General features: G+C 32.5%; 1 protein-coding gene across 1 annotated transcript in view; it reads right to left on the minus strand.

Moving 5' to 3' along the window:
• The window catches only part of LOC111642868 (pyruvate dehydrogenase E1 component subunit alpha type II, mitochondrial-like), a 357445-nt gene that overhangs the window by 17909 nt on the left and 317839 nt on the right, over nucleotides 1–21697 (minus strand). The window contains exon 5 of the mRNA XM_089595686.1: nucleotides 627–875. Within this exon, the coding sequence (XP_089451812.1) occupies nucleotides 627–875 (249 nt within the window). The remainder of the gene's footprint in view (nucleotides 1–626; nucleotides 876–21697) is intronic.

Here is a 21697-nt window from a genome sequence, read left to right on the forward strand (position 1 = left end):
ATAATAACTTATGACGTAGGTTGTTAAGTTAAATTAGGTCTACAAATTCTTATCAATGGGAGTCCAAAAACGACTGAAGTTACCTACCTTATCAATTAGATTATGTTTGTAATATTAATTGTACGAATAGCTGTTTTACTTAACATCATCTAAATCTCTGTATTCATTAATTGCTTAACTTACCCATAACATATGGTAAAAAAAAACAATGTCATGTCATATTTTAATTATCTACATTCTCAACTTTTATAGTTGTTCATTGAAATTCTAAAATGACACCAAATGTGAGCTTATTCAAAGAAAATGATTCTAAATAAAGTGCCAACGAGTCACACTAGTCTTCAAGCGCACAAGCCAAATTTTTGCTTTTGATTGAGTTTGAAAGGTAATGTCACAGTATAAAATATGATGAACATTCGAAACACTCTCACCCTTGAGAAATTTACGTTTTCTATCACTCACATGCTCTAATAAATCTGTAAACGAAACTAAATACCTTTTTTCAATTCTGTTTTAGCTAAGTACTTCAAACTTTCTCATAAAAAGTAAAACTGGTCGGTTAATATCCCAAATTAAAGTTTTTTGATGAGTTAATTCAGAATATGTTTTTCTTCTTTGCAACTAACCTTTATTTCATCAGCTGTTACGAGACCAACGTTTAAAATTTTTTCTTTAAAACTTGTTAGAGGATCTCGTGTTTGTCTAACTTCCTGTATTTCTTCTCTTGTTCTATAACTCGTTCCTGGATCTGACATACTATGTCCGCTATATCTATATGTAAATGTTTCCATAACGAGTGGTCCTTTCCCAGATGTACAGTAATCTATAGCAAATCTTGTTGCTTCTCTTACTGCCAAAACATCCATTCCATCAACCTGCAATAAAAACACATTTAATAATTTTATTTATGTATTACATGTAATTCTATTAGGCTAATAAAAAATTGGTAAGGTTAATTATTCTAATGATTATTTACGCTCATGAAAAAATTATATTCTACGGAACTTTTGCATCTTACAAAATTCATGTTAACTAAATTCTGTCAAGGATGAAACGATTGATTGTAGAATAACGAGCTTCAATAATATGTTAACTGACATTAAATTAGGCAAAAAATAATCAATATTTAATAGGGCCCACATTATGTGCTTTCTTATATAATTATTACACAACTGTTTCCGTGGAGATTGCTTCATAGGTTATGAAAATAATGATTCTCCCAGCATCACGGTATGGTAGCATTTTAGTCTCACACTAGAAATAATTCAAGGTGTAAGTACATTTTTCATTCAGATGTATTTAATGGTTTAATCTTAGCACTTACTAATTTGATAATAATTACATAACAGATTGTTTAAATTTGTTAACATTAGTTTATATTTACTGCGTTTGTCTGCTTAAGACTTTAAAAAAAAATTATGAAACTATTTACAAACCTACGTCATTTAATTTCCAAATAATAGGCACAATCTGAAATTTATAACAGCATTATCTGCCGATACTTTTTTTTGTATTTTCCAGTATGCGAAAATTTCTTCTTGCAGTGTTCAGCATTAAATTGTTTTTAAAAGTAAAGTACAGTTTTTGCCTAAGCTCAGAAAAAGGATATAGTTTTTAGCTCACACTCCAAAAGAGCATAGTTTCCGATGAGATTCAGAAAAAGCGCAGTCATTGTCCGGACTCGGAAAAAAGGACATACTCTTCGTATAGATCCAAAAAAGGATCATAGCTCTTATTCCGGCTAGACAGAAGAGCACCATTACACCCGGACTCAAGAAAAAGGCATGGCCCAGACTAGAAAAACGGGCATGGTCTTAGGCTTAGACGTCAAAAGGGCATAGTTTTTGTTCAGGACTAAAAAGAGCAGTTTTGGTCGGTATATGGGTGGCACAACTATAAATATCCAACCGTTTTGTGTAAGCATTTGCCCTGTCCAATCTTTTTATGCAAGCATATTTTCTCAGTCAACGCTCAAAAGCTCTCCAGTGTATCCTATATATTTCTTATTAAAAGATATATAACCGAGTTTCGTAATATCTGACTTGTCTTCGGTTAATGTTTTGCCCTATATTTGAATGATTATTTGTAAATTTTTATTAGACTTGTACTGCATTTAAAAAAATGCAAATTACATGCAAAAACAGACATTATTATTTTTTTGTACGGGTAAGGAAAAAATATTTTCTAAGGTTATTTCATGTTTTAGTTTTTTCATCCAATTATAAAAAACTCTATGAATTTACCCGTTGTTGTATGCTATTTGTCTGATAATATTCAACTATTTGTCATAATCAACAGAATTTAGTGGTATGTAAAGAAGTCTATAAATGTAACTGTAGTTGACATGTATTATTTATAGTGTAGTTAACTGTAGTTATTTTATGTGATCCGGAATGAATAAAAATCTTGTGTACTCTGATATCTGTATGTGTTGGCTTAAGAAAATTTCCAGTTCTAACAAATAGCCCTTTTTATTTAATAACGTGAGAAAGTACAAATTGACAGACCTTTCGGGCGAATAACAATTTTATGGCGTGAAAAATGCACGATACTTTTAAGTTTACTACTGTGCTCCACATAGTAAATCTCGAACGAAGCTAACAATATAACATGAAAAAGTATAAACAATTTAAAGAAGTTTCAAAAGCTTGTAAATTTTATCGGCTATTTAAGGTATAATTTTATTATATATATATTGTTTATAAGTATTTTCACGACATCCTTTACTGGAACACTCGGGTACAAGTTTTTATCGAAATCGTCTGTACTGTACTAGTTTTTATATTGTTAATAATTTGAATTCAGTTTTCAATAATGTAAATGGAAGAAAATTAACTATTAGCAAAAATAAGATTTTTTAACTTTTGAGATATTTTGTCTGATGCAAAGGTAATAAATGATACAACAGTTCTATTATAAGAATTTTCTTTTTGTTATTTTAGTCAAAAAAAGAGTGAGTTAAGGTGGCTGAGAATTTATTTGTATTGTATTACAGAATAAGTAGTAAGATTATTAAATATTATACTATTCTTGTAGGGGTTTCAGTTTCTTTCTGTAATTAATCAATGGTATTGGTATCTGGTTTAAAAATCAGTTTCTTAATAATACATTAAGCTGTTTGATTATAAAATTCTTGCAGCGCCACTTGTTCTTTTCCACCTTATGTGTCATTAAATAGTACTTTGTCTTAGTTAACAATAAACTTGCATTCTGCGTGAAAAACTCTATAAGCTTATCCTTATTATCAATGTCAAAATTTAATTTACAACCTTTTTCAATAACTCAAATCCATTGCTTGTAAAATTGGTATCAGAAGCATTAACAAAAAGTTTAAAAATTTGTGTTTTAGAGTCATTTATCAGTTCTTCATTTTTTCTTGAAACATGATTCCTAAAGCTTATTTTTCCCAATAATGTATTTTTTGTGTATCAATCAACTTACCTTATGCCCCGTCTCAAAATAGATAAGATCAAATTTAATTGTACCTTATCATAATGCATGAATTTGATCACATATGAGCATTATTTAAATAATCTGTATCTAAATCAGATAAAATTTAATGAATTTTATTTGATTTATTTATGCATGACTTTGAAAAAACCATTCATGAATGTCCACTATCTAGAATGTGTATACAGGCATTACAGGAGCAAGAAGAGAGTTGGATTTGTTTTTGTAACTTATTGGTACAATCCACATAAACATTACCTTCACGATGGTATCAGAGTCAAACAATGGAATTAACTTTTTGGACTTGAAAATTAAAAAAGCCAATAATGTATTTAAATTTGGTCTTTTTAATAAGCTCTTACAAACGGACAATATCATCTCTAACTCCCCTTTTTATTTATATGCTTATAAAATTTTAGCATTTAAAAGCTACATTTATTAGCCCCTGAACATTACGTTTGCAGAGAATAAATATAACAAAGAATGAAATTTCATTGAACAGCTGTTACTAAATAATTACATTATCTCAGAATTTTTTTATTGAATGAATTATCGATGTTTTCAGCGATGTACTTATAAAATTACAATCCTAAAAATTTTAATGATTCAACTGATAAAATTATGTACAAAAAAGCTATTGAAAAGGTTGTTATTGTGTGCGTAAAAACTTTGAGGTGCCAAAATGTAATAGACTACCTTAACGAGATACTGAAAAGTTAGGATCGAATACTCTCGTACGATACAAAGCATGGACCAAGAGAAAGGCATCTGATATCGGGGGTAGCAAAGGGCTCTGCTCAAACTCTGAAACTGGGTCTATGATGGTTTTTTGTGTCTTGAAATTCCTCTGCAGGTCAAGCTGACGGGCTTTGTGAATGACATGAGATCTCGAAAGAAGGTCGTGCGAAAAATCCAGTGGGCAGTCGTGATAGTGTCAAAGTAGCTCTGAGATCACGGTTTCGAACGATCTATAAGACGAAGGTCATCGTCTTTATCGGTCAAAGATGGTTAGGGGGGGGGCTTCCATCTGAATTTTGCGCGTGAGACAATCTGCACAAGCCAGGCAGTGCGCTTCCTGGGAGTGTGGGTAGACGTTTAGCTTCTCTTTTGGAATTACATTAAAAGAGCAGCTGGCAAGGCCTCTCAAATTGTGATAACGCTTTCACGGTTAACGCCAAACGTTAGGTACCCACAGAAAGCCAAAAGACCGCTTCTTGCGTCAATCTAACTCAATACTGCTCTACGGTGCGAAAGTGTGAGCGGACGCTCTGACGATACGGTACGTCAAAACGCACTTTACTTGAATCCAACACATTGCATCTCGTAGGACTACGTGTGCCTACCACACAGCTTACTCCGTTGCTTATGGTAACAGCACGAACGAGCTAGTAGGCAGACTTTGCGTAGCACCCACGCCCGAAAACATCAACTCTGCGATGCTCCACACCAACGGAGAATGAAAAGCTGTGGATGATTTCGTCAGGTCAGTGATCCATCGTAAGAAGGAAAAGGAGACAGCCACCATGCGGGACACGGGGATTTTCGAGTAGGCTTTCTCAAGTGACAAGGTTAAGTAGGTTCAATGCAAATCTGTACTGAGTTGAGTACACTTACTCATTAACTAGAGAAAGCATTAAAGTGGCTTTATCAAAGAATGCAGCCTATAAAGAACTACTTTTCCCTTAAAAAAAAAAAAAAAAAAACTACAAGCTGATAAAAAATGGTTAGTCAATCGTTAGACCTTTTTACTTACACCATTTAACTTTTAATACATTTGAAACAAAGTAATAAAGAAGAAATACGCAGAGTTACAGACTTAGAACAACAAACGAATTCGGCATTACTACTTATCAGGACTCATGAGAACTTACTTGGAAAATATAATGTAAGGGGTTTCGAAATAAAATTCATTTTTAATGCAATTAATTAAAAAATCTCAAAAATACTGCAGTTTAAGTCTTACGTATGTATATTATATAATGTTATAAATTTTTTTTTATTACACTGTTACGTCAATCTATAAGTCAAGAAACAATGTAACCATTAACGTTTCGTCTTTACGACCTGAATTTTTTTATTAAACAAAAAGTTTTATCAGCAGATGTTTGGTACTCCTACGAGTTCAGACATGTTTTTAATGTTTCTACACATGGTTATAAACGACCTTGAGTTGGATTGCTTGAGAAAACTTAAAAAGAGTTTTAATATTCAGCCTTTATGTTACTTTCAGTATGTAGACGATAATATTATGTACATTAAGCCTAAACTTATTAAATAGTAATAACAAGTTCTTAAGAATCATAAAATTAACATTTAAAATTTACATACGAACTCCCCATTGACAATGAAATTTATTTCTTGGACATTTCTTTTACTATAAAAAATTATAAAATAATTATCAACTGATTTTTTAGGCCGTCTGCCTCACATTGTTAATTAACTTACAATTTCAATCTACCTATCTTATTTGAAAAAAATATAATATTTCATCCAGTAGACAGACCTATTCTCTTATCTGTATGTCAACACTACAAAAAACAATCCTTACATTGAAAATAGTTTACCAGATAAGTGTTCTTATCCATCAAATTTTTAGAAAAATGGATGGATGCTCTTTATTTTAAAATGGTTAAAACTACAGAAATCACCGATAAAAATCTGAATAATGCATATAATAATATAAAAGATTTTAATGTCATAACTGTCCCATTCATAAATCCAAACATTTTCTCACAATACTACAATACTTTCAATAAATTTAGTTTCAAACCTGTTCCAAAAATTGAATAAAATTGAAGCCGTTTCATAGAACTGATTAAGGATTCTTCACAAATGAGAGAAAACACAACCGTCGTTTATAAATTACTGTGTAAGAATCGGCCAGCTCAATACAATGGCAAGATAAAAAGTCTGTTAAGAAATAGAAAATCTGAGCACAAAAATTTTTGATAGAGTAACAGTGTTGAGAAAGCGTACTTTGTCAGAAATACTTATTATTATTATGTCCAAGAATAACATTAATAAGAAAGAAGACATCAAAAATCTCAGTAAAATTTATAACTCAGTCTTTAAATCTCAATAGAATTACTCTCATTGAAACTTATTATTTTTTATGTACAACATGCACTTCTGCACCGAACTTTGTATATATGAATAACCCTACGTACTTCATGTTACCTGTATCTCAATACTTTACTTAGTTTATAAGTGTTCGTATATTTATATTATTCTTGCAACTTCGCTTTCGTTGTTTTTACCTATTTATTATTTGTAGCGTGTTTTTCATTATGGTTTGTAAATTTTAGTTCAGGGAGTATCTGACTAGCGACTAAGAACAACGCTTTCTGGTTGATCTTAAGTGTGTTTTACTGTTAAGTTTTTTATTAGGTAAGCGATCGTTGCATGTTGTTAAGAATTTGTAACTGTCGTAAACATTTGTCAGCAAAAGTGAATTATTATACTATAATTAAAAAATAAATTGAAATTTTACACCTTCAACAAAGTGTTACATATAGAAGTTGTAGAGCTGATTAGAATAATAATTTTTTGTAATGTCATATCTTTTCGAAGTACCTTTTTAACAATGTAATTAGCGAAAACCGTTTCCAAGTTTTTAATGAATCGTTTTAAACTATCTTACTTCTGCACATTATATTTTTAGACGAAATATTTAATGCGAAAATGTAAGTTTATCATTTTAAATTCTAACTTAGTATATTCATGTCAAAACTGAGCTGAATATGATAACAGAATAATATTACAACTGAATCCTGTTACTTGAATAACATTTTTTTCTGTGGCACTTTGTAGATTGGTTGTATCTCATTTAGTGTTTTGCATTTATTTAGCTACTTTTTTGTTACAAGAAGGGCACTTAGAAAGCTTCTTCACAATCCATTCGCATGTAACATTTGCTTATAAACTCTCAAGCAATTAATTTAAAGATAATCTATCCTACTTGTATTACAAAAATCAGAAAACCTGAAGATCAAGAATAAAGTTTTTAAATTTATGTAGCGAGTGTAATTCAAACCCTACCTAAATTCAAAGCTGATGAATTATTATGCCTTTTCTATCACAGAGGCATTGTTACCCTTTGACAGCAGTTTGTATCGTTTTAAATGTATCGAATCCTAATTGATGTACTAGATACTCTACAAAGAGTATAGTATAGGGATCTTAATTAAGAGGAGACGTGAAAGGAATGTGCAAATCCCTCACAATATTGAAGCTGACACAGAAGTATGACATGTTATTTGGAAACGACATAGCTAATTGATGTGATTAAGTATTAATCGTTCTAGTAACGACACTTATAGATGAGCTCTAACTATCAGAAAAATGTAGATAAGTTAGAAAAAAAAACTGCTCAGATGGAAACATCAGGAATACAAAGCAGTAACAGTTAAGTTTAGGGTTCCTTTTGCCAGCCGAATTAAACATCAGTAAAATGAGGGCACTAGTGAAGAACGTAAAGGGACGAACACCTGTCTCTAGATAGTTGAGATAACAATTAACACCAAACCTCAACACACTTACTTCGGTAACTATTTACTAAAGAAAGATTAATGATCAGTCGCTGAGTTCCAAATGAATTAAATTCTGAATCTGCTCACGCAGTATTTTAATTACTATATTGAAAACCTTAAGAGTTGATTCGATTTGCCTCATCTTTTATACATGTAAATTGGTATCTTAACAAAATTAACGACAGTAAGAAAAACAAATCATGATGTAGATTTTTCTATTTAATTCATTTTTACAAAAATAATCATTAATTAAAGCATCCAATATAATAAGTACTAATGATATAAGCATAAAAGGAGTGAGACAAAACTGCTAGCATATCTAAATTTTCACTTAACGGTAAGTCAGCTACAACAATAAAAATATTGAACGTGATGACACAGCTTCAAAGATAAACAGGGGATTTAGGTTTTTTGTTACTGTCAAAACATGCCCTAGATCTTACGCAGTTGAAGACATGGTAATAAAAATCATAGCTTGAGAGTTTACCAGCAGTATGACAGCATTAGTTAAATTTGTTAATTTGACTAACCCTTACAATGTTTTTTGATTATCTCAGAAAGTTACGAGATGCACTAAACGTTCAGTAAAAAGTTAATTATTCCACTTAAAAATCAGCTGGATGAGTTTTAACCAACAAATACTTAGTTAAATAAACGTTTTATGAGAAACAAACGCCAAAGCATGATAGAAGTTTATTAATCGTGGCCTTAGAAGTAAGAGGTTTCTAGAGGCGTAGAAATTAATGTAATAGATAGGACAAGTTCATACCAGCTAAAAAATGTAGAATCTGATTTATGACAATACATCTAAAATTGGGAATGCATATTTCCAGCCGTATATCAATAACCTAGAACTTATTTTACATCTTATTTAAACTTATTGTAAAAATTCCCTATTGCTTTGTCTCTCTTCTCTTCAGTTCAGCATCTATCTTTTTTAAAGATTTGTCTATTGATTGCTTAATTTTAATATTAAGTTTAACTTTATATTACTTAACTTAATGTTTATTTTTAAGGACTCCTAGTACAAGTAGAAAATACTGAAGCAGAAAATGTATTTAGACTTTTTTTTTACCATTATTATTCCTAATAACAGATATTATTAAGTGACAAAACAACAGATAGTTGTATTAATCGCAACCTTCCAAATTTATATAAATGATTGTGGTGCCAGTATTTTAATAGAAGTTTTCAGATGTTATAGGAATCTTTTTTTAATATGGTATTGCCTGATAAGAAAGGGAATAAGAGAAGACCAATTGCTTGAATAAATTTACTTATTTATATGGACAGTTAATAGGCTCAATTCTTTCATACACTTCCATCGACAAGTTCGTGCATTTTCTGCGGTTGCCACAAATTACTACAGCAGAAATAAAAAAGCTTAAAATGAAAGCAGTTGATTGTACAGTGAACTTATATTACTTTATCTGAAAAATTATTCTACAAACATGTTTCAGTGAGCAAACTCTGAGCCTTTAATTATTGAAGCCTGCTATTTGAAACTTTTGAAAGTTATTCTTCTTTGTAGTATCCTCATAAGCAGAGAAGGCTCTTTTAAACATACAGCCTAAGATGTAGTTAAATATTTCACAGATGTAGAAGTAATTAAGATAAATAGATCAACATATTACCTTAGTCAAATTTTTTTTCACTAAAAAGATGCAGCAACATGTATATGTTTCGTATCAAAGAATCTAAAAATTGAAAGTTTATGTTTTAAGACTTATGGCAACATCATAGAAGTTAATGTTACTATTGCTAATCTTAACTATTAATAGTTTTTTTATTAAAAAAAGTTCCGTATCCATCTAAAGATATTTCATTTCCAGAAAAATTTCATTTTGTCTTACTTTCTATTGAGTCCTTTTTTTTTATATACTTTCAGAAGGTAGCCTTCTTAGACTCTTCCATTGTACTAGTCACTGGTTCATCTGGAACACACGATTTTTTCCATGAAATACATGGGTAGTGAAGTTGCAATAGAGTAGCTCTGAAAATAAATACAACATTACGAACTTGTTTTTTTTCTAGAACTTTGGCAACATTTGTAGGATCTTCGATGGTGAAATACGTAGACAACTGCTAAGTAGGTTAATTTTATAATGTTATACGCTGAAAATACTCTATTTTTGCATTCGTTTATTTACTGTAGAAAAAATTAGTTTGCACTATTCAAGAAAAATAATAATAGATTAACTGTTATCTTTTTCATTCTATACTCAGCAATGTCTCTATTTAGAATAATAGTACTATTCCCATCAAGAAAACGATGTATAAGGCGACATTGACAGCTTGGTACAGAAATTATCTTACTACTTATTTATTGTCGCTATATACATCAAATATAAGTTTAGGAGCTGCAACTTTGGTAATATTACATCAGGTTCCTAAGAAACTATAAGAAATACTTTTTAATACTAGACTTCCATGTAAGAACTAATGATTACATGTTAAGTTACTTTTACTGTACATATTTCATGAACAAGTGAAATTCTTGCACAGTCAGGTCAACTATAAGAATACAGCCTTTTGATCACGAGACTGTAAGGTTTTGAGGAAGCTTGAATGTTTCAAGTGTAAAAAAAAGATAAAAAAATAGCCTCAAATACCACTGTTATTTGAAAATTTCAGATTTGAATGTGTCTTGGAAATAACTTTTGATTTTCTATTTATTGACTTTTAATTTTGGTGAATTCGTTGTTTTATATTCATTGATAAAAGCTACGACCATGGTCACGTTAAATTGATTAATATAAAATTATATTCCCAACTAGGGAAAACCTTCAGCTATTCAGAGTGATCACGATACGCAGTTAACCTCGAAGAAACGGGCAAAAACCTTAGCCAGATACAATATCAAAACCGTATTTTGTTCCATTCATCATCCATAAAGTAATATTACAGACAGATTGTTCAACCTAGATCTTGCATGTCTCTTTTATTCAGGACATTATAAACGAAATTTATCATAGCAATATCAAGTTAATATTCCTAGAAATTAATTTTAAAAAATTACTAACTCGATTCTGGGAGCCATATTTACCCCCACAATTAACAAATTATTTGAGTGGTGAGAAAAAATCAAAATTATTCGCAAATAGAGCAGTGTAAAGCGATCCATTTTCTTTAAACTCATAATATGGAGGATGAGGTTTTAGTTAAGGCTTGCAATTTTTTGATTAACTCAACGTGCATCATGTCCAAATTTCTTGCGATGTATGAAGGGCCATACTTGATACCACGTATCATTAATAATAGCACTTATACTTTATCAGATTGTAAAACCAATAAAGAGAGAGGATTGCATCGTTGAACACAATTATACCCATTTATAGAGAAAGATAAGGGGCGAACGATGCAAACGACAACGGTTAAATCGGAAACTAAGACGAATGCGGCTACAATTAATTAACATTTAACAAAAAATTACAAAACCTCGTAAAACAACGCAAAGATGCTAGTACAGCCGAGATCTCACTGACTGATACACTATGTTAAGTTAATGAATATGTTATTGGTATCAACTTAAACGATCCTTAAAAGGAGTTTGACGACCTCAATGCAGTCTAAGCCAGGTATCTAATTTTTATCTTACTTTTCTCTAGGAATGGGTCATCTGGTGCAAGTTCCGTTGCGTAATCTCAGAAATTTTCCACGTCATTTATAACGTGTTCTCTAATAGGTGTAGGCTGTGCAAGTCAAGGAACAGCAGCGTATGGAGAAACGACGAGGACGTAAGAAACAGTTACTGCGAAAACTTTGTCACGGACAACGTAATCTTCTATACGACCAACGAAAATTGCTAATATGAAAGGGATATCAGCAAGATATCTCAACTGAAACCAATAAATCATTTATTTAATTCAGAGTGAATCGTAGGATACATGTAACACGACCCCAGGACTAAGAGTTAATACAAAAACAAAAGCTTAAGTAATTGGAAACCAGATTTAAAAACTTTGACTTTAAGCAGTACAATCGAATGAAGAAAGAACTTATTCTTTAATTAACGATTAAATATCTCGTAAGATGTTTTTCACGCATCGGTTTTCGAGGCAACCAATTATCTGGGTCCTATAGGAGATGACGAGAGGACTCATTGATCGAGAACGCAATGATATTCAACAGCAGAGAGTCGAACACCGGCACCATGTTAGCCAGTGGTGTGCGACCTCTTGCTCTAATCCAGTGGTCTTGAATTAATGGACAACAATAAATGGCCATCATCTCTATCAGAAACAAACCCTCCAAGTATACAACCTCAGATCCGAGAAGCAATATGGGAATACCGGCGTAGATTGGGACTCAGTTTTCAAGATGTTAGGAACATTCATCTGGACGAGATAATGATCAAACGGGCTAATACAAAAGATTTTACTCGCCAAATCGTAAAAATCTCTGGCAATACGTGGTCCCGATATGGAAAAAGCGTCCAAAATGTATGTATAGGGCCACAACCAAGTGCAAGAAAATCTGAATACTAATAAAGGCGAATGGCGGTTTTGGCAGCTTTAGATAAAAAAAGAGGGTGATGGGAAATTCGGTCACTTCGTCGAAGAGCTTGACAACGATGAGTACTCCTTTTTTTCTCTGGTAGCAGCAGTTTTGTATATGTGTCATCATTTTTCTCGTGGGCAATTCCGTCTGGCTCAGACTCTGGTTGACAGATAAACATAAGTAAGAACGATTAAATTTTGATGGTATAGCGAAGCTCGCGAATACTTGCTGATGAAACTCGTCATGGAGGCAGTAAAACCCTTTGAGATGGCTTCGTAAAGGTGATTTATCTCGTACCAGAGGGACTCACTTGATCTCAATAAGTAATTAATTTGTGATACCACGAAGTACAGAGAGGCCGATATCCCGTTGAATATTGTGTTGTACTCCAATTTCAATCATTCCATTTTGCGTTTTTTTAAATTAAATTTATCTGCGTTTCAAAATGTATGTTGCAATCTGATTTCATAGTATAAGTGATGTAACCTGCAAATTAATAAGGTTATTTAAGAGAAAATTTATTGATTTTATAATTAATTAGCTTGGAATACATCCCTTACTTACTGTAGGATCATAGAGACATTTCAGAAAATCGAAGTAATTATCACTGTTACCAAAATTATACTAATAAGTTTACTGTTTGTTCGTTTTCAGATTACCCTTTTTCAATTTTTTAAAAGAGCTGGTCATTCCAAAAAAATTAAAACAAGAAAAGCAAAGATGATTTTTTTGCAATAGATGATTTTTAATTCTTGTACAACTCGTATGAAATTTTAGTTTTTTTCTTGTTTTGAATTGTTTACAAGGTAATATCATTGCATCTTGGAGTTTCTACTTGAAAGAGACAGTTAAATACGTAAAAAAGATTATTGCATGAAAAGTCCGTTATAGTAGACTTCTTTTCATTTATTTTGTGAATTAAAAGAGTTTTATTTTCTATACTACTTTCTTTTTCATACGAAAACGATATATTTGATATTAATTTGCAAGAATACTGTAAAACTAATTTTAATTCTTATTAATTTTTGAATTTTTATATTTAAAGTTATTTTTCGAAAGTAATGACGTACGATATCTTTATTTATTTGCCTATACCCCTCCTTGTCCAACAAACACCACACAATGTATGTATATATACATATGGGCATTGAATCTAATTGATTCACTAGTCCTTCAATGTCATGGTCTTTAATTATAGAACAAATATAAGTGTAGTATATGATAAGTTTTATATCAACATTTAATTGAGTATATCATTATTACTTATAAGTTGTCCAGTACGTCATGTGTACAGTCACTGTTACTCAAAATTATGGATACGTGTTTGAAACTATTACTGAAATTTCAGGTCTTTGTATTAAATGTCACGCGATTCGATTAGTTTTAAATTAAATGCAATAACTTTCAAGACCAACCAAGATTTACGACGTACACAATGCTTTTTCTTCCATTACATAAAACGCTACAACAAATTGTGCGGATAGTTTTAATTTTTTTTTAGATGCTAAATACCCGTTGTGTCCATAGTTATTTCTTTTGTAAGAACATTTTCTTGAATTGTAAGCTATTTTTAATAGTAAAATGTATTTTTAAGCCAAAAATGCAATAAAAGCAGTTCTTTAGGCCGATTAGATACCGCAAATCTGCGTTACCATCAGTGTCATAGATCTACGAACGTGCATTATCGTTGCTGTATAATCTTCACCTTTTTTATCTACATGCGCATACGTATACTACTTCCACGGGGATAAAAGACAGTGCTGAGCATCAGAGGACTCATTCTCCGCTTGAAGTTAGTTAGCAGCACATTCTCAGCAGCAGAAACACTGAGTTTTACTACACATACATAAATGATGATCTCCATGGCTTCCCCACGCCGCTCTTCCTTCAGGAGACCCTTCCAGTTCGACGACTCGTTAATAAATGAGCTCTTTGCGGCTTGCAGCTTCTAAGATAAATGTTCTGGTAATCTAAATCTTTCTTACTCGCATTCGCATGCGCACATTACTCCCACTCTAATGGTGGAGGATACAAGGGCGCTGAGCATCGGAGCAGTCACTATTCGTTGTTATGAATTTAATAATAAAAATTTTCTTGCCCATAACAGGATTTAAACCTGAGTCTCTAGTGTGATAAGTGCGTTACCGAAAAGTTGGTATGTACCTTTACTTATACGTCTAGAAGATGTCTTGTAGCAGTGAGCGTGACACCAACTGCCTTAAATATATCTTTAAAACGACTTCAGCATTATCTTACATTGTCTTCAAGATAACAAAAAGGTAATTTTAAGATGTCTTAAAGTTAATGTAAGAATGTCATACAAATAACTTAAGTATGGATTTACTGCTGTTTATACCCATAGGATGGTTTAATCAAATTCTTAAAACGAAGTTCTTTATCGCAGGTTACAATAGGATATATACTTTCAGTGCATTTCCTGTGTAGAAGGACGATTAGGAACGGGGACCCACCAGCCATAAAGTGTAAGAAAAAAGCGTGCACTCCCATTTTCACCGGTAAAAACAAGCCAAATTGAAGAGAACTTGATTACAAATTGAATACAATAAGAATTTTTGCAAATCGATCTTCTTTAAAGAAATGGGAGCACTTTATCTGTTCCACACGGATAGACACGACTCGAAAACCCATTCAAGCCCAGGCGCCATAATTACATGACGAATAGGAAATTTGTTGCAAATTTGAATATTAAAATGACAAAAATAAATATAGAGAGCAAGTATTGAATACGCGTATACGCGCATACCAAGCAACGCACAAAAAGGTGTTAAAACGGTGTTCAAGGAGACTACATGTATGTTGGCACCCTCACTTTGCTGCGTAAACATTATTATAGAATATGCATATATTTTTCGCACTCACTGGTAGAGGAACAATTACGATCACTGATTTTGGTAAATGATATACGTAATCAATTAGAAGTTTTATTGACACAAAATATGCGACTTGATCGTTTTTGAAAATAACCATACTTTAATCATCATAAGTTTTTTCATGACAATTGCATCATTACATTTTGTGTTTTTATAATTCAAGTTTACGATATGTTTACAAATTACTTCTTGCATATTTCATTATTTTTTTCTCGTTTCTAGTAACCAAATAACATATTTTGTATTTAATAACCATCACTTTTCATTAACCATTAGAATTAGAATTCGGTTGAAAAAATAAAAATTATTTTTTTCTGGCTGATGGGTTTCTGAGCCTTTTTTTTCTACATGACAAATGGTTGGGGAAGGCACATACCGCCGTAACCCATGAAAAACAATAAATATTGAGTTCACATGTATTTACAAACCTTGTATTTTGTAGTATATACATGTGTTTCCCACATACGTGCGAGAACTTCGTTCTTACCGGGGGACTCCAAGTCCCACACGTTGTTTAGGTCTACTATGTTAATTTAGCAGCATGCTTAATAAGAGTCTTAAGAAAACGCTCTTATCTATTGGGTTCATCTAATAAATCTTACCTCTCCAAAACAAGCGCAAGAAGAAAAAAGAATACAATTAATTTAGTTTGCCTACTGTCTGCTAGATCACGTTCAAAAAGTAAAAAATTACTTAATAAAGAATTGAATGCTTAAAGCATTGCTAACACCCATTTCATGGCCTGAGGCAAATCTAGAAGATACTTCTTATACAGTCTTACATTATGATGCTTATAGTTGGCTTTATACGCCCCATTGTGATTGAGGCATCCAGTGTTTTATTTATCAGTAGGAGGGTAACCTAAATCGGTAATATCATAAACAATAAATTTTAACATTTTTAAAAATTGCTTTCTCAATGAGCCAACGCATAAACTTCTCCAGCATTGTGTAAGTGTTTTTGTAGTATTGTTACTGCAGTGTTGTACGAAAAATGTATAGATTTTCATGGTATACCATCCATAAGTTCCATCAATAAGTTTTCTCTTCTGTATTTGTTTCAGAGTCATTGCCGTAGGAATGGATATTTGAAGAGAAATAGTATAGGTTCATATTCTTTAAAGAGAAAAAGTTTATTAATTTAGTGAGGTTATACAGCTAATTCCTTGAGAACTAAATCGTCACCAGACTTTTTAAAGCCTTGCAAGTGAAGTATGTAATTTCTTGGTCATAAGTGCTTAAAACCTTCAGATGACTCTTTCTCACTTTAATAAATATACATATATATATTGATACTTAATGTTCTCCTCTCTAATTACTCACTATTCTTACTACTTTTACTCATTTTTTTTCTTCTTTTCAGTCCACTTCACAAATCTGTAAACAAAATTTTCACACTATTTGTACTTTCTATTGTACACTTTTACTTCAGCGTTCTCACCTTGTCTCGTGACTGTTGATGGATGAATGATTTGAGCAGAGTTATGCATCAGCCTTGGTTTAAAGTTTTTTGATATTATTCACAAGTGTGGTAAATTTTTTAACGGTTAGCTTGTGCAATGTATGGGAAACTTTTTAAAAAATACTACATTTTTTTCATATTTAAATTTGTCTTCAGATTCATCGATGTCGGTTTCTTCTCCTCGAATCTCTTTTTAAATTTTTTACACTTTTCTTGTCTTGGCTTGTTCTCTTCTTCTTCTCTGCTCCAGCTATGGCGACTACTGTGACCTTTCTCCATGACGGTTGAAAGACAAATAATGTTAAGAGAGCTAGGAACGAGTCTTTTTAGTTTTATCTCCACTACTACCATCTGTCCCCACCACTACTTTACATGAGTTTCTTGACATCTCCGCTCATCGGATTGTATTAAACAATGCAATCAGGCAGACCTAATCAACAGACTGATGTGGAGGCAGGAAAATTGTTGTGAGATTTAAATTCTAAACGTACATCAACTGAAGCATCTTCTAGTTACTCACTTTGCTTGGAGCAATTAATGACAACGAGAGGTACATGGAATAGGAATTGGACTTTGCTTAACAGTGGAGCATGATCTTTACCGTAATGCGAATTCTTCAAATTAGTATACACATCATACAACAATGCAAACTGATTTTTTGCAATATCGAGACTAAGATTACTGTAGGCAATTATTGCAAACTTAAATAGAGTTTTACATTCCTTATGCTGCAATAATCAAACATGCTAAAACTTATTTTTGATTCTTATGGTTCGTTAACGAAACTATAATCACTTAGCGTAATTTTTCCAACTGTTGAAATTTTGACTGTCCAAACATGTTTTGATGTTGTAGGCAAGAGTGCAAGTTCATAGAGCTCCTAAATTCAGAAAATTATAGATATAAACTTATGTTTCGGTAAATACAAAAGCAGTTAAACGTTGTGAAAATCTGACATCACTATATGGCAGTTCCAGTCTCATACTGCGTTAGCAAGTTTCACATTAACAACAATCTTGCGATAGTTTTCAGCAAAACCTAATATCATATTGAAGGGAATCAAGACATCGAAGAAGTCACGAATAATAGTTAAAGTCGTTTCATCTTAAATTCTAAACCAAGCGGCATTTTAAGTCATTTAATCCCGACCCAAACTAAGTATGAGCCCATTTTTGCTGTAATACTGCGATTCTTAAACAGAAAAAATACCAGACAGACTAAGTGTCAATGTTTCTTTCATGACTGCTAAAGAGGAAATAAATAATTTCTGATTATGACACTACATTATATACTTTTTGATGATCTCCTCTATAAGAATGGCAAGCACCAATGACTATAGTTGAAAGAAAGAATTGATGTTATTTATAATTATACTTAAACTCATCAACTTCCAAGTACAGCATCAAATTAAAGGGTGGCTGCAGATTGCCAACGCTGTTAAAGAAAGTGACATAATTGTTGTACATTTTTGATACGCTACCCAATGAGTTCCAGGTCCATACTAATCGTCAAGATTTACAATAGGCATTTCACGATATCGTAGCCCATTCATTTCACATATATACCTTACAAAATTTGGGAACCATCAGTTTTTTTAGCATATTCAGGTAAATTAATGTTGGTTGAAGCTCAATCAGCAATTTTTAATTCATTGATTCTTTTTTCAAACCCCTTCCAGCATATGGCTTTAAGTAGATACCTTATCCAGATTTATATGATCAGAGTTTAAGACCTTTTCTAGGTGCAATAGTCTTCATAGCTTTGTTGTGTCTTTGACTTTTTTGCAGCTGCTGTTTTGCAGAATCACTAGTATTTATATTTTTTAATATTCCAGCTACACTATTAGCTGATTTACAGGTTACACTCGAGCCAGCAAATAAGGGTATTAACGGTAGTGTATCGCTAGTTCGAGCAGGAGGAAATATGATACTGTACTAGGGATGGTATTTTTATACTTCTTTTACCACCTGCTTTCTTAATTGCACTACGTGGCCTCTTCAAAGCCAAAGTAATAACCTTGAGTGCATTTGTGCTTTTGGTTTTTATTTCCCATGATGCAGCTTTAATGACTGTATGCAAGACAGTGCACAGTCTCTTCTCTCTTTCAACACTCATAACCAACTCACTTTTGAGCTTCATAGTACTTGCAATAGCTAGAGCAATTGCTTTTTTCCCAAATACTTGAATCTCTGGCTTTAACTCTTTGCCAAGCTTTCTTGGCTGAGATTTTATCTGTTAAGTTTCTAGCTTCAATGTTTTCTGCATCACCTTTGGCAAGACGTTTCGCAAGTTTAGTACCTGGACCACAGTTCTCATAGCCTGGTATGCAAAGTTTAACAGGTACAGTGTTTATAATCTTATTCAGGAGACCTTGTCCTCTCTTTTGTACGATCATCACTTTTCAGAGGTTGAAATCATCGTATTCTTAGTCCACAAGTCTGAAAATGTGTAACAATGAGTGTAGTTTACAAAAAGGGTTGAAAATAATTATTTGAGCTTTGCAAAACGTTTAGTTTATTCAAAGAAAACTTAATGAAAAAGAGACACGTCTTTAACCTTTAACAGCTGAAAGGGTTCTGCCGAAAAACTTGGGCAAACAACGCGTTGCTATAACAAGACGAGCATGGCAACCCAAAAACAAAAGAGAAAGGAAAATTCCGCATGTACGCTCCAAAATGGCTAAACACCCATGTTCGAAACAGTAATCGAATACTGCGTAGCCTCCTCTATCTTCACAAGAAAACAGGGGGGAAAAACGGCCCCGGAGATAGCACTATCAACTACCCCCGTGCTTCGTACCTGTGACCGAGAAACCCTCTGTGTTTCTCAGTCGATTGGAACGTATACACGGAAATTGTTAAGAAAAATAAAAAAGGTAAGACTTAAAAAGAGCTGTCAAAGATATTAAAAGACAGAAATATATAGTAACAATGAGAATATATCAGCAGTATTTTATAAAGTAGACGTCAGTCATGCGCTCATACATTACACATGCGCAGAAAACGTTAGAGGTTAGAATATCAACCCACTCTAATCGCTGTGTGCACTAAGTCTAATTTTTATAATCGCATAATGTTCAAGGCCTCACAACTTGCACGAACAGATATCACAATTGGAAAGCCTAGATACATTGGACTCGGTATACTCGATTTACCGAAGTTACTAATACATGATTTCCATAATTCCTGGATAAAGCAGCATTTTGCAGGTATGTGCATGATATTATAGATAGATACTGATAGTTTGATCTACGAAAATCGAGATGAAGAAATTTATTTCTGGGTGAAGATATCGATAAGTTCGGTACATCAGATTAGAAGACAATAATCGCTTTAATTCACCTCAAAGAAATAATAGAAGTAATCGGGCTTATGAAGGGTGAGTATGGTGATAAAATAATGCTTAAATTTATCAATTTTTTTTTAGTAAAATATGTTGTATTCGTGTGAAAGCCAGTTAGTTTAACAAAAAAACAAAAAATGTAAAAAAATATAAGAAGGCAAAGAGCAACAGCCAATAAAGGTAGAAGATGTTGGAATGGGGAAAGCTTCTGGAAAATAAATATCTCTATATCATGAGGTACCTTAGCTTGCAGAGCTTATTTTAACGCTGGACGAGTCGGAGAGCCCATAAGCTCCTTCTCTAAGTAAGATACAGAAGCTAGCTCTGGTATACTAGAAAATGGACTTTGTCGGGTTAAACCGTATCACCAGTCATGAAATTTGAAGAGCCATACGTAAATTGCAGGTTCCGGAATTCACAGCTGTTGTTAAACACGAAAAGCGCTCTAATCAATATGATAACTTACTACTTGACAGTATTTAAGCTGTTTTTTGCGGTTTATCTACTTGTAGTAAGATAAATTTGTCGGTACTTAAAGTCGCTAAACTAACCGTAATATACGTTCATTAAAGAGCTTTCAGAGCTTGTAGGTGTTGTGTTCTACTTTTTTTTTAAGTAAACACAGAACCAATGTGTCTTTAAATGATGCTCCACAATACTTTATGAGAATTTTAGATAATATCGCTTGCAAAAAACAAGAAAATGCAAAAACTTTATACTGCATGAAAAGAGATTAAAATATTAATTGCTTTTATCTCTGTAAGTCATATGCACGAGTACCGAAGCATCTTGTGAGAGATAACGTTTATGTTCTAGCTCTACTTCGTCAACATGAGCTTAATTTAAAATATTTGTACAGAGATCACGTCAATTCTGACATGTTTTATAGTCACTCTAAAGATATGTGCTTAAGCTGTTAAAATGATGAAAAACATGGCTACATTGCTATCGACAAGGATACGCAGATAAATAACGGCCGGCACCATGAAGTTTTCGATAGATTTGCTATAAATATAGCATGTATATAGCGCGAACTAATCAGACTACTCTTAGACATCAAAGCTACAACTTGTACGAGACAAAAAACGTTCTTTATCAGCTGGTGAAGGCAAGAGAAGCCGTAAAAAGGGACATAGATTATTGAAATTTAGAAAAGATAAGGTTGAAAGAGTACTTAGTGAGACTTTCAAACTAATCACAGAAACTTAACAGCAAATCGTCAGTATTATAGAAATAATTATCAACCACAAAATTATTTCCTTTCTTTGTTTGCGTCACGACTTCACAACACCGTATAGTTATCTGATCATTGTGAAGCGCGGTTCATTGTCTGTTGATTGCCTCGTGCAGGTGTAAAAGTATCTCACGAGTTGAGTCTAACTCGTGTCAAGGATTCATTGCCATACCGTGAATTAAGCCCTCCCTTTATCTTAAAGAAATCCAACAAACGTACTAATAGTGCGTACATCGTGAATTAATGTGAGCTGTTGGGTTTGCGCGATAAAATGATTTGCAAATTATTTT

This window comes from Copidosoma floridanum, unplaced genomic scaffold (assembly GCF_036245765.1).
Source record: "Copidosoma floridanum isolate Cflo_tuat_1 unplaced genomic scaffold, Cflo_Japanese_pri ptg000027l, whole genome shotgun sequence".
NCBI classification, from domain to species: Eukaryota; Metazoa; Arthropoda; class Insecta; order Hymenoptera; family Encyrtidae; genus Copidosoma; species Copidosoma floridanum.